The sequence below is a fragment of the Leucopleurus acutus genome, assembly GCF_964270905.1.
Source record: "Leucopleurus acutus genome assembly, chromosome: 14".
Taxonomy (NCBI): Eukaryota; Metazoa; Chordata; class Mammalia; order Artiodactyla; family Delphinidae; genus Leucopleurus; species Leucopleurus acutus.
In genome coordinates, this window is record NC_139156.1 from 58764088 (window position 1) to 58779174 (window position 15087).

General features: G+C 40.9%; 1 protein-coding gene across 2 annotated transcripts in view; it reads right to left on the bottom strand.

Annotated features, from left to right (window-relative positions):
* VCL (vinculin) overlaps window positions 1–13329 on the bottom strand; it is a 102783-nt gene extending 89454 nt beyond the window's left edge. For both annotated transcript variants that reach the window (XM_082854018.1, XM_082854019.1), the window contains exon 1: window positions 13107–13329. In XM_082854018.1, the coding sequence (XP_082710144.1) occupies window positions 13107–13274 (168 nt within the window). In that variant the 5' untranslated portion in view covers window positions 13275–13329. The remainder of the gene's footprint in view (window positions 1–13106) is intronic.
* Window positions 13330–15087: the final 1758 nt, after the last annotated feature.

The following is a 15087-nucleotide window of genomic DNA, read 5'->3' on the forward strand; positions in this document are numbered from 1 at the left end:
ACACATACAATGGAATATTATTCAGCCTTAAAAAGGAAGGAAATTCTGACACATGCTACAACATGGATGAAATCTGAAGACACTATGCTAAGTGAAACACGCCACTCACAAGAGAACAATACTGTATGATTCTACTTATATAAGGTACCTAGAGAAGTCAAATTAATAGGGATGGAGAATGGAATAGCAGTTGCCAAGGACCCAAACGAGGGAGAAATAGGGAGTTAGGGTTTAATGCGTACAGAGTTTCAAATGGAGAAAATACAAGGTTCTTGAGATGGTGGTGATGGCTCTACAAAAATGTGAATATACTTAATGCCACAGAACTGTATACTTAAAAAAAGTTAATACAGTAAACTTTATGTTACATATATTTTACTGCAATAAAAAACTTTAAAAAATGAAAGAATCAGCAACTTCTACAATCTCAAGACAGTAATGTTATCCTGGCATTTCATCAGATTTTAAAAGTGCCTTTCTAGGGACTTCCCTGGTGGTGCAGTGGTTAAGAATCGTCCTACCAATGCAGGGAACACGGGTTCGAGCCCTGGTCCAGGAAGATCCCACATGCCGCAGAGCAGCTAAGCCTGTGCGCCACAACTACTGAGCCTGCGCTCTAGAGCCTGCGAGCCACAACTATTGAGCCCGTGTGCCACAACTACTGAAGCCTGTGCGCCTAGAGCCTGTGCTCTGCAACACGAGAAGCCACCGAATGAGAAGCCCACACACCGCAACGAAGAGTAGCCCCCACTTGCCGCAACTAGAGAAAGCCCACGCGCGGCAATGAAGACCCAATGCAGCCAAAAATAAATAAATAAGTTTACTAAAAAAAAAAAAGTGCCTTTCTACTTTCATCCTAGTATTAAGCTCTTGTAGTTCCTTACACTCCAAGATGTTTTTCATTAAATAAGAAAAAAAAAGAGAGAATAAAAGCAATCTTTTTTTAAAAGAATGATAAAAGAGCAAGAGACTACAATACTGACAAGATTTTGAAAAAGATACGATTCTAGAAGTAAAAAATACTGCCATTTAAATTAAAAACTCAGTGTCTGAATTAAATGGCATATTAGACCCAGGTGTATGAGAATTAGCAAATTGGAAGACCTGAAAAAATAACCATATGGAAAATATAAACTGTTCAGATACAGAGGATAGAGAAAGTCCAATATTTTTCTAATTACACTTCCAAAGGGTAAGAATAAAATGAAGGAAGAGGCGAAAATTCCAAGAGATAATGGCTAAGAATTTTCTACGACTGATAAAAGAAATCAGCCCTCAAAATCAGGGAGCCCAAAAAATCCCAAGAAAGATAAATAATATCTTAAAAGCCCCAGTGAGAAAAAAATCATTATTTAGAGGAAAATAACAATTAGACTGATGGCAGATTTGAATGCAGAAAACACTGGAGTAATATTTTCAAAATGCTGGGAAAAAATTACTATTAGCCCAATTTTGTATATCCAATGAAATTATCTTTCAGAAAAGATGGCAAAATAAAAGATATTTTCAGACAAATGAAACTTAGAGTGTGTACTGCCCAAAGACCCACCTAAAGATATTAGTGTAGGACAGACTTCAGGAAGAAGGGAGGTCTGTTCATCGTTTCTCTTATATCTCAAAAAAAGTGGTAAACATATAGGTAAATGGGGAAAAAAGCAACTGTATAATACAATAGTGTTTAATTTGTGGGGCAAAAAAAAATCAAGAGAGAAACAAAATCTCAGACAACCATATATAAGGGGACAGTGGAATTACAAGTATTTTACCATTTTATTCAAGTAGAAAGTAAAGATGCCAATTAATTTAAGACTTTGAAGTTAAATATGCATGTTAAAAATTTTCCAGAAAACCACTGAAAGACTAGAAATAACAGGTATACCTTCCAAATTAGTCATTAAGGTCCCCTGACCTTTACATTCAACTCTATTACTCCTATATCAATAGGACATCTGAAAGAGATTCTATCCTTCCTTTCAGGCTAGAGATACTAACCTCTTCCAGTATCCAGCATATTATGTAGTCATTAAATATTTGTTAAATTAATTTGGCTGTTCCAGAACAAGATGAATTCTATTTCACAAATGCATTGTACTTTTTAACTCTACCTGGAAGGGCCAATTCCATTTACTTTAGTGACTACCCCTTCAGTTTTTTCTTTTTTAGAAAATAGGACAATGAATGTTTGGGATAAATCCCAAATCCTAAGTCCCAATTTTTGCTTATAAACTGGGGTGGAAGAGGGGAGAGATACAATTTTACTCTCACTATTGCTCCAAACAAAGGAGATATCAATCATAAACTCAGATGTCTGAATTTTTCATGGGAAACTGGCAATCAAAGGCTTAGGCACCTAAACTGTGAATATTTTCCCCACAGTTGATAAAACTGTATATTCACAACATATGGAATTCTACTGAAAGCTTTCACTGGCACTTTGCCTTGTTGAGTAAAAGTTAGAAGTTATACTTAGACATTAAAAAAAAAAATCAACACTGCTTTTTCATTAGACTAACATTTAAAATATGACTTAAAAATCATGGAAAAATATATTAATATATCTAACACTCACTGAAATCTTTAACTATGTGTCAGGCATAGTTCTAAACATTTTTACAAACTCATTAATCTTCACAATAATACACTCCAAGTCAGATACTATGATTAGCTTTGTTTTACAGATGAGGACTATGAGAACCAGAAATTAAATACTTTCTCCAATGTTACATACTTTGCAGGTGTCAGTCAGTGGTAGGATTTAAACCTCAGCAGTTCAGCTCTAGAGCCTTTACACTTAACCATTACACTATAGGTAATTTATCTTATATCTATATCTAAAGTCTGACTTTGGTATTTGCTGACTCATACCAGATGCACTTTGCCAAAGTTGGCTATTCTGTTCATTTGCAAAGCATCAAAACTAATAGAGAATCCCAAACCCATGTTCTGTATTTCTTTAAACTTAAATATCCTGCATAATCCTATGTTGGGCAGGATTATCCCCATCTGCACTCCAGGACTCTATCCCTGGAATTTATTCATTCAGGAAACATGAATTGGATGATCCTACTGCATGCAATACCCTGTGCTAAGCAATGATTTACTGCTGCTTTCCTAGTCGCAGTTAAATTTCATCAAGATTCACCCACAGCATGATATACATTTTTCCAAAGAAGCATAAAACATTTTGGGGTACGGAAGCAGCAAACGGTCTTCCCACTTGTTTGTTCAACAATTATTCCTCAAGACTCTACTATGTGCCAAGCACTTTGATGGGTGCTGAAAATCAGGGGCAAACACGGCAGAAACAATATTTGCCCCGGGGGCTCTAGTGGGGGAAAGATGTTCAAGAAGTGATAATCACACAAATAATTACTTACAACTGTGAAAAGCACAGTAAGGAAAAAAATAATCAAGAAGAGGGCAGCTGAAGCTGATGCTCAGCGGTCTTTTCCTAACTAGGGGGCCCACCACCTGCTTATTCTGCTGCTGGCCCACTCACATTTTCTCCATGGCTCCAAGGAATCAAAACTGTAGTTACAGTACTAGCGTACAACCCTTTAAAGTAAATAATTTAAATTCTGCAACAATTTCATGGATGGAGAAGATGTAGATAAGCTAAATCTTTTATAAGATCATAAATTTCATCTGTATTTTAACAACCTGAGGCCACAGACCATGTCTTATATACCCTACTATTATTCAGAACACCAGGCAATGTGCACAGCTAGAGTCATAACTAATTTTGGTGGTTTGGGGGGAAAAGCCACAGAATAAGAAATTTAAGTGTTACTAGAGATTTACTAGCACATTTATATATCCTTATCTACTTTAATTAAATGAATAAAAACATGTTGTCCACCTTACAGATAAAAGATGAGCCAGTTCTCCAGGGATGGGGTGGGGACAGAAAGAAGGCTGGAAATATAGAGAAGCTAGATAAGTTGAAAGCTGGCCCCTCAACTTTCAACTCTAAGAACAAATATACCATTTTTCTTTCTTCACAGAAAGCCTACTTGTGGGAATAAGTTAAGCTTATTTCAAAAAGAAGGAATGACTTTGGCTTGGATTGTGGCCAACTGCAATGAAATTCAGCCACTTTCCCCTTAAAAGTCATCCAACTGGAAATCTTATCAGTGGGAAATTCTCTAAGGGCCAAAGACTCTATTTTCTGCAACTTAACGATATTTGTAAAACATTTTTAGTTCTAAGGTTCACTACCTCTCATCCTCTATACATACACACATCGCACACTCATACCCATCCAATGAGCTGCCTTCTCATAGAAGTGACGGAATTTTTTGGAATCTAAAGTTCCAATATGTAACCAACACAATATAATATTTATGAACCTTTGTTTCTTTTTGTGATTATGCAGGCATCTGCATATAGCAACATTTGAGCGCAGAAGAAGAGTCACCAAGCCATCCAATGGAGGCAAGAGATAGTGAGCTATCTTCATCATGAATGAGCCTAGAATGACCAGCAGGTATAGAGAGTATCAAGGCACAACACACTTATCAAAGGAATACCATGAGCAAGAGACTGGGATAAGCACGGTACCAGGAATATCAAGAAGAATATATAACCCAGTCCTTGTCCTCCAGAAACAAACAGTCTTAAAGGGAGACACCCTAGGGGAGTAAGGAAGGAGGGGAGAAAAAAAACAAACCCACAATCAACTCAATCATCCAAAGACTGATGACCCAGCATACAAGGACACAAGACCTACAAAGCCTTACCAAGGGACTGGAAGGAAGGCGAGGAATCCCCAACTGCCTATGTCTAATTATACAAGTCCCCTTTTATCCATTACTCTATCATACTCTATCCCTTTGTCTGCACATAATACACATACTTAAATAGATTTAATCAATGTAAAGACCCCATATCTTTAATAAGGATGTTGAGATTAGAAGTTCTTTCAAGATCTAGCCCATTATTTTGAACTTACTTCATTCCACACTTACTGAAAGAGCAGTTAGCTAAGTACAGCATGGCTCCCTAAACAGCACATGACAGAGAAAGTCATGGGTTGTTGTAACTGACTGGGTTTCCTCACTTTTCTTTGCAAATTCTTGAGCAGGAAAGTGAATTAAATGGTTTGCAGGGGGAAGGGTGTTAATGGTGAAAAGGGATAAGAGCTGGTGCATCTATATATAGTTAAGTTTGTATTTATATCTAGGGAAACAAATTGGTTTGGAGTAGAGAGAAAAGACAAAAAGACAACTCAAGTTCAAACAGACTGTAAAAGGCTGAGAAACACTGGAGACGACTGTGACTAAAGATAGATTTTTTAAAATTTCAACGATAAAAATGTTAATACTTTTGTAACAAGAGAAATTCTGTTCTTTCTGAAAGACTATACAAAGCTCAGCATGACAAAAATGATTATTAATAGTATACATATTTTTAGTGTTAAAGATAAAACATTAACGATGATAAAAATACAAATGAACAAAAATCCCCTACTTATATATTTATTTCAGCTCCCTTCCCTAACAAACCTTTTTGCAGATTGTTAAGAAGAAACAGGTAAGATAGCATTCCTCTCATAATCATTCCAAATGGAAACTGAACAAATACGAAAATGACAGAAAAAAACAGAGAAGCAGGAGCCTAGATAACTCAAAACTTACGTTATCCAAACTAAACTGTCTATGTGGCCCAATATACCCAAATGCATACTGTTAAGAATTCTACAGGTCCAATGTACGAGGAACAGAACGACCGATGAAAGCCTGCAATGGGAGGTCCTTCCTCCCATATACCAACTTTTGTCTCTGGGTGTTTCAGAGTCTTATTACAGATTTGAACTTTACTCCTTAAATTTCACTCTGAAGTATTTATACTACATAGCACTGAAGGCTGTTGGAGCTTAAAAAAGCCAAGGCTGAAATTTGTTTTCTTCTTTTAGTCCTGTCTATATGGGAAGGTTTAAGGGCAGACTGGCCTGAAAGCAACATAAACTAATAGAATGGCCCTTTTTCAGCAACAGTCCAGAGCACAGAGCATTATGCTAGAGAGAAACCTTGCTGGGATACCAGCTAATCTCTGATGTTCGCCCTTTAAGGACTGCTACTTCTTTTGATACTGCTCTAAAGCTGGTTTATTATGTAAAAAGTATACCCCAGTGTCATGACCATGACATAAGGTTCAATGAAAAGTTTGGGCCTGGATCAGCCAAAAAACAAAAAAGCAGCAGATCAACTTTCTGATATCTTTTGTCTCCTGCCATATGGTTCAAGGAAATAAAGATCTCTTAATGAGGAATTCATGACTCAGTATGATACTACACTGTAACCAGCAGAGTTCCAAATAATATATCAACACCTGGTCTAAATTGTTATGTTTTAAAAAGACAAAAAGAATGCAAAATCCCAATGCTACTTTCAGATAGGAGGCAACACATTCTCACATTATGAATTTAGTAAGTGGCCTGCATAGTTGAAATGATTCTGAAACAGAGAACCACAACTCAAAATAGCCTGAACACTTTCGTTATCTCAAACAATGGGCAGTTAGCCATTCATTCCTCCCTCCTAGTATATATTCTACTTGTTTCAGACAAGGCCCATTATAAATTCAAAGAGACTGTTCAAATTCAGCTATACCGGATGTCTGAAAGCTGGGGATGGAAAATTGTCACTGCACAAAAATTCCTATTACAATATTTTGTGCACAAAAAAATGAATGATGGGCTTCCCTGGTGGCGCAGTGGTTAAGAATCTACCTGCCAATGCAGGGGACACGGGTTTGAGCCCTGGTCTGGGAAGATCCCAAATACTGTAGAGCAACTAAGCCCGTGCGCCACAACTACTGAGCCTGTGAGCCACAGCTACTGAGCCCACATGCCACAACTACTGAAGCCCGTGCACCTAGAGCCCGTGCTCTGCAACAACAGAAGCCACCGCAATGAGAAGCCTGCGCACCTCAACGAAGAGTAGCCCCTGCTCACGCAACTAGAGAAAGCCCACCCGCAGCAACGAAGACCCGATGCAGCCAAAAATAAATAAAAATAAATAAATTTATTTTTTTAAATGAATGCCATATATATATATATACACACACACACATATATATATAGTTAGTTCATTAAAAAAAAAAAGTTATATTGCACACCTATGACCAGCCTGACATTGAAAGGAGCAAACACAACAGACATGGTCTCTGCCACTGAGAAACGTACAACCCAATGAAGACAAACACTGACCAAGTATGATGACTGTCACAAGAGAAAAAAATACATGCTATGATGGACTTTAGACTGTGGATAATTAAGATATTCCCATCCTACCCTCTTTCTAGGTGTGCCAGTAAAAGACCAGGAAGTTGTCAGAAAGCTTTTAAAATAACGACCCTCTCAGCTGTGATACATACAAAACATAAGTATTTTATATATACATATACACATACACACACATATATATAAGTGACCGGTAATTAAGTATACAAAATAACCAGACTCCTTTTTTAACCAATATACCAGAAATATTAAAATCCAAATAAGTCCCATCTCCATAAAAACAGTTGTCTTAATGCTACCCTTACTCCGGACTATAGCAGAAGGAGTCAACTTATGATACTGTGGTTGATACCACAAAACTTTTACTCTTTTATTTTGTCCATAAAATATAAAATAACTTTTATTTTGTCCATTGTTATACCAGTGCTATTTACAAAACAGCTTTAGAAAAGCCCAACTTTCCACTGTGTCAATATATATAAACAAATATTTAAATTGGGGCTCCATTAAAATTATAAACATAGTTGTAGAAACATACAATCTCCAAAACTCTTCCATTCTCTCGATCATGAGTAAATGCTAAGTCCTATTTGTATGTCTCTTTTGATCTAGAGACAAAGTGTTTCAAATGAAACTTCACGATTCCCCAAAGAATCCACAAACCTACTATAAATACTATTTAAATACAGAAATCCTAGAAACCTACTTTAAATACTATTTAGTTCTCATAGACTTCAAGCTAAGCAGCCATAAATACTAGAAAAGCCTTTACGTGTTTGGCAGACATACTTTTGTGTTACCTGTATCTAGTCTTTTTTTTTTAACGCTGCAAAATTGAATGTCACTGTGAAACAGAACACTACCTTCACATCATTTTTTTAATATAGGCCCTTCACACAGGCCATGCCAAAACCAACCTTTAAACAGATAATCTTGCCAAGCCCAGGACAAATGGAAACTCTTTGACTAACAACATTCTCATTGCTTCTGATTCAAGCTAGAAAACTTCCAGTGATATTTAACAACTTTGTTCTAAGTGGACACAGAATGGTGGAGTGAAAAGAGCAGAGTGTCCAGAGTAAGTGAAACAGAGCTCAAGTCCAAGCTCCCCCACTAATTTGTGGGCAGGTTACTTAACTTCCCTGATCTACAGTATCTTCATCTGTAAAATTCAGACCATAGCAATACCTACCTTAAAGGACAGCTATGAGATTATACATATGAAAGCATTTTATAAACGATAAAGAATTATACATTCTTATTATTTACCGTATTAATTTTTTCCTTAATATAGGAATTTATATGTTCATTTTAAAAATTGGAAAATACAGAATATGAAGAAGAAGAAAATCGCCCACAGGCCTGTCACCCAAACACTGTTATTTATTTTAACTGAAATAAATCCAACATCAACCAAAAGAAATTAAAGTAGGAATAATTTCAGATGTTAATATAGATAATTTATAAAAGACAAAATTGATTTCTTTTTAAGAGCAGAACAGTCTTTCCCATCTATCAGTTTAAAGACAATGCTGCTATTTGTCCCAGAGCTGGTCCCAACAGGGTATGATATATGGGTGAGGCTCATAAAAGTAAAGGCCAGAAAAACGTCCGAAATAAATATTTCATGAGTCCCAGGAGTAGTTACAACACATGCCCTCAGATGCTGCAATGTAGAAAGCAAAGTGTATGAACCCCCATTAATAAAACTGCCACGACTATATGGTCACAAAGACTGTCAGATTTCTATGGGCCACTTCAATGGGAAAAAAGAAAAATTTATATACCATGCTACAAGACAGTCTAAGACTTCTGAATTTTTCACACTGCTGACTGAATCCCATCTTTGGAACCTGTACCTCTCCTCTATTTTTCCCTTCCCATCCATCTTTCTCCTAGGCCCCCTCCTTGTTTTGTTACTGCATTAGAATCATTCTCTGTGTTTAAAATGGCCTTATTTTATACAATGGAATATTATTCAGCAACAAAAAGGAATGAATTTCTGACACATATTACACCACAGATGAACCTTGAAAACATTATGCTAAGTGAAAAGTCCTACACAAAAGGCCACATTATTTTCTGATTCCATTTATATGAAATGTCCAGAAAGGGCAAATCCACAAAGACAGAAAGCAGAATGGTGGTTGCCTAGGGCTGGGGTGCTGGGGGATGGGAGAGAATCAGTGACTGTAATGGGTATGAAGTTTCTTTCTGAGGGAACAAAACTGTCCTAAAATTAGACTGTAGTGATGTTGTGCAATTCTGTAAATATACTAAAAAAAAACACACACACTGAATTGAGTGTTTAAATGAGTGAATTGTATGGTATGTGAATTATATATCAACAAAGCTGTTTTTAAAAAAATGGCCTTGGGCTTCCCTGGTGGCGCAGTGGTTGAGAGTCCGCCTGCCGATGCAGGGGATGCGGGTTCGTGCCCCGGTCCGGGAGGATCCCACATGCCGCGGAGCGGCTGGGCCCGTGAGCCATGGCCGCTGAGCCTGCGCGTCCGGAGCCTGTGCTCCGCAACGGGAGAAGCCACAACAGTGAGAGGCCCGCGTACCGCAAAAAAAAAAAAAAAAGTTCCAATCCCATCTTCTTTAAGGCCAACTCAGAGGTTATCTCCTCCATGAAGCCTTCCCCATGCTCTCAAGAACAGTAACCTTACCTTCCTCTGAACTTCCATGATACTTCACTTCCTCCGGGCCACTTAGGACCTTCAATCCAGTATTATACGTATTCTGCCCAATATCATACTTATTGCTTTGATGTTAGAAGGGATGTGTCTCAATAAATACCTACCTCATAAGTGGATGACTACAGCTTAACAATTCAGAATTTCATCATCACCTGGTAAATTTTAATTTTGGAAATATCCAAAAGTCACTTTAGACTCAAGAATGGTATATAAAGTAGTAGGGTTAAAAAATGCCGACTTCAGACAAAATTTTCTTGACCAAAATAAAACAAATTAATTTGACATATATATGTAAATAATCTGTAAGAAATTCCCAAAGAGAAGCACTGGAATAAGGATATAGCCTCCCAAGGTAACTGAAAGAAACCTGAATTGTATAAATTCCAGAATATTTGTTCAAAAATCAGATTCGTTAATTTATAATAGCACCGTGTGTTTTTTTCCTGAGAGTTCTATTATCAAGCTCTACTAATTCTTCTTCTACTGTATTTCTAATATGGTTCTAATTCCTGCTCCATTTTCCCTGCCACACCCAAAGTCCAGGCCCTCATTTTCCTCATGACCAACCAATTTTAAAAGTCTCCTAATTTATCTTCCTTCCCATAGTTCCTTCTTTCCTTCAACAATATCAAGCCATCCCATGGGCCACTGTTGAGGGTAGGAACTGAGAAGCACATACGAGGCCTGTTCTCCAGACACAATCTAGTTGGGAACTTGATACATGTACACGATTCATTACAATATTCAGCAGCATATACACAGGGCCACAACTGACACCCAGGATTCCAAGCAATGGGTAGGTCCTCGGGCCTCCCCAGAACACAATCTATACAGTCTCCCTCACACACTGTCCTCATCCTATCCCTTCCATTCTCTTTGTTCGTCTTATTGGCCTTCTGTTAAAGTGCCCATATGGCATGCACCAATTTCATCTCCAGTTTCTCTCCAACTTGCCTCCTGAGCTAAGCAAGACAATCTACTTGCTGTAATCTGGAAGTCACTTATTCACAAGTACCTTTGTTCATGATTAACTACTTATCAACACAACCCTCCCCACTTTCTCTCTGCTAACTCCTATGTACCACCAATCTCAAGTCCCTTCTTTTGTAATGTATTGGGAAGTTTGCAATTATATGTAATTTTGTTTTCAGTTTATCAATGGCCTCATTTTTTTGGTATTTGTCTCACAGTATCTATTAGTGTTTCCTAACTAAGGGACTATATGAAAGTCACCTATGGAGCTTCTCAAAAACACAAAGGCCTTGACCTGACCCTCTAAAGAGCTCCTCAGTAAGTCTGGGGTGGGAGCTGGACATCTTTATTTCTAAAAAGCCCCACTGGTGATTCTGATACACATTTCAACCTAAGAACCACTGATTTATTAAAATGCTCCCTATATAGCAGACATTCAGTTCTTATTAATTCATGCATTGAAGCTCATAAATAACTTTTTTCTAAATAGCCTAACCAGATATCAGCCCCTAGACTATACACTAGCTCTGCTCCAAGTGCAACATGTGGTTTTAAGATTTCATTTCCTGAAGTAGTCCTTGGAGGGACACTATTACCTTGTCTCTTTACATTGTTTCCTATTTGTTGAGTAATGGAGGCCTGGAATGCAGCCATGTTAGACAACACTACATAAGAATGTACTCCGGAGTCTTAGATTAAAATTAGTTATAAAAATAACAAGAACAGTGTAGAAGTAGACATTTTGAATGAATTCAGTATTCTTCCTGAATACAGTCTAACTAAATCTACACAGAAGGCAGATGGGGAATTTGGTCAGTAGCATTCTCCTAGTACCAGTCTCCTGAACTGTCTCCTGAACTGGTCCCCTGAAGACTGAGGAAGACTTTGAGCAGCTGAAGTGTGCTAAAGTGCTCTAAACAGATACGGAACCCAAGCCCCACCCAGACCCACAGTTGCCTACCAGCCTCCTAACTACCCTGGCACACACTAGTTACACAGCTCAGTGGGGAAGCCGTATAAAATTTTTCCAAATTTGTTCCCCACAGGCAGCAGCAGTCTGAGTCACCCACCCAGGGTGGGAAAGAAAAGTGTGATATTAGCCAGCAGAGTGTTAGGAGACCGGTCACAGCACCTCTTTTCCCCTTTCAGAAGTGGACTCCGCCTCCTCCAAGAATCACCTCAGTTATTAGTCACAGCTGTGGGCTACAGGGGTCTGCAGAGCCACTTCGCCATCTAGGAAAGTTGTGGCTTGGGGAGGAGACGCCCCGCTCTTTTCTCCGGCAGGAGCCGCAGATCCCAGATTCCACAGGCCTCTCCATCTTGCTTCCTGCCAGGAGGAGGGGCCGATGAAGAGGGCCCCCGAGTCTGGAAAGGCCCCAGTGGGAGGAAGCCGTTTGACAGCAGGTAAAGCCAGGTGGAAATCTCCACGGGAGTTGGAGGGGGAGGGGGGGGATGAAAGGCAACAGGGTTAAGCGAAAGGGGAAAAGGGATTCGTAGTCATAAATTACTGCATAAAGATATCACCCGGTGTTTGTGAGTGCCAGAGGTGTGAGCAGAGGTAGAATGCCCGGGAAAGGAGGAGAGAGGGACGAGTGGCCATTAAAACAAGTGGACATAAGGGCCGGACGCGGGGAGCTCTGGGGAGGGCTCAGAGGTGGGTGAGGCGGGTTTCAAGGTAAGGGGCAGAAGTATTAGAAAGGAGAACGTGGCTCAAATAAGAATCCCTAGAAGGCAAGTCAGGGAATCATCAGAGGAGCCCGCCAGCCCAGAGGCCAGACTGAGGAGGCCTAAAAAGGAGCTGAAAGCAAGGCTGTCAACGGGAGGGGCGACAGCCTGCTGAGGGAAAGGGGCTATCAGACATCCTAACGCCTGTCATTTATTGAGCGCTTACTATGGGTCATAAGCTGCGCTAGCCACTTTATAAATACCACCTCGCTGAATCTTCACAACAAACCCGCAAGGCAGGCATTATTATGATTGCCCCCATTTTATAGGTGAGGAAACTGAAACCCAGAGAGGCTCGGGGGCTTGCTCAAGGTCACAACGCGGGGGCGTCAGGATTCAAACCCGAGGCGGTCTGGCTCCCGAGCCCACCGGCAAAGCCACAGGCAGCGCAGGGGAGCCGCAAGGCAAGCCGGAACCCCAGGGACGTCTCCCGCCCCCGTTCCCCATCCCAGGCCCAGCGCGCTCACCCGAACGAGGTTACTGACGGCCGCCTGCACGGCGGCCACAGGCGCGGTGAGGTCAGGGATGGCTTTGCCGTCCACCTCGCCTTCCTCGTGCATGATCACCAGGTGCGAGATCTGCTGCGCGACCGGCTCCAGAATGCTCTCAATCGTGCGCGTATGAAACACCGGCATCGCGGCGGCGAGCGGGGCGGCGAACCGCGGGCTACAGAGATCTGAGAACGGCGGGGCCGGGAATCCGCGGAGAGACGGACTCTGAGCGGCGACTACGGAGTCCGGGCTTCCCTCGGCGTAACCAGTCTCGCGAGCGCCCCGCCCCCTCTCGTCGCCGCGCCCAATGGCAACGCCGCTCAGACCCGGACCTCCACTCCTATTGGTCCCTCTTTGAGCTGCTCCGCCCACGCAACCGCGCCGCCAAGGCCCCGCCCCGCCCCCATTCCCAAGGGAGGGGCCTGGGATTGGGGCTGAGCCGCGGGGTTTGCGACCGGATTCCCGAGCCCTAACGCCGGGCGCTCCTTATAAGGGCATGGTGGGAGCGGAGCGTGCGGCTGGAGTCGGGGCCCCGCCCCCCGGGGCCGCCTCCAGTGTTGGCTCTGCAGAGCTCCGCCCCTCTGCAGAATCACCTCAGCGGGGTGGGGTCTCCTTACCTCAGACGGCGCTGGAGTCTGAAGAGACCAGGGAGCTGTAAGTCTTCACCCTGCTCCCCAACTTTTCCCTTCACACGACGCCCTCAAAATACACTTTCCATTTCCTCTCAGTAATACATTCAAACACAGAAGTGCACAGAGAAAGCATAAGCGTCCCATTCATTCACACACACGCTCCACCCACTCCCGAGCTCAGAGATACTCACAGTTTAAAGTTTGGTGTTCAGGCTTCTAGACCTTTATCTACTCATTATCTTGTACATATATATTTTCTAAGTAAATGGGATTAAGCATCTTCCTGGAACTTGATAGTTTTTCCCCTTAATTAAAATCCCCTTGTTGTCTCACTCCTGGTAAATATAGGTCCAGGTCTACCTCATTCTTTTTAATGGCTGCATGGTACGCCATTGCCTGAAATCGAACAGTTTCCTAGTTATGGACATTTAGGTTGGTTTCTGATTTTTGCTTTTTTTTTTTTTTTTTTTTGCGGTACGCGGGCCTCTCACTGTTGTGGCCTCTCCCGTTACGGAGCACAGGCTCCAGACGCGCAGGCTCAGCGGCCATGGCTCACGGGCCCAGCCGCTCCGCGGCATGTGGGATCTTCCCGGGCCGGGGCACGAACCCGTGTCCCCTGCATCGGCAGGCGGGCTCTCAACCACCGTGCCACCAGGGAAGCCCCTATTCAACAATTCTGCATGAACATCATTGTACTTGCTTCTGTATTGTACACATGTGTATTTATCGAGGACCTAGAAATGAAGTGAAAATGCAAAACTATGTACATTTTACATTTTGATAGATTAGACCAAATTGCCTATTCCTCTCACAGCATGCTTTGTAGATGACATCTTCTAAATGTCTTCCTCACCTCAAAATCTCTTTTGCCTAAGCTTCCCCATTCCAAGAGGAAACAGTTTCGCTGATACCTCCAAGCTGAAGATGCTCAAGTCAAATGCAAATATTTCTCAAGCACCCGTGTTTTGCAAGAGACTAAACTAGTGTCGGTTGCCCTGTGCAATTCTTGAAATTATTTTTGCCTAGTGGTATATATCCCCTGTTTCTACTGTGTGTGTTACCAAGTCCTGTACTTTTCCTTCTCATAAATACCTCCACTTTTTTGTTACTGCTTTCATGTCCTTAGAGGCAATGGATTTCTTTCTCTGTTTTAAGCTAACGTTTATTTGGTACTTTCTAAATTCTAAGAAACTTTAAATTTGGTACTTTGTAATTTCTAAGATCACACATAGGACGAGCTACTCAATTTGTGGGACCCAGTGCAAAATAAAAATGTGGATCAAAAAGCAGAAAAAAAGTGCTGTTAAAGATACTAAAATGTAAAG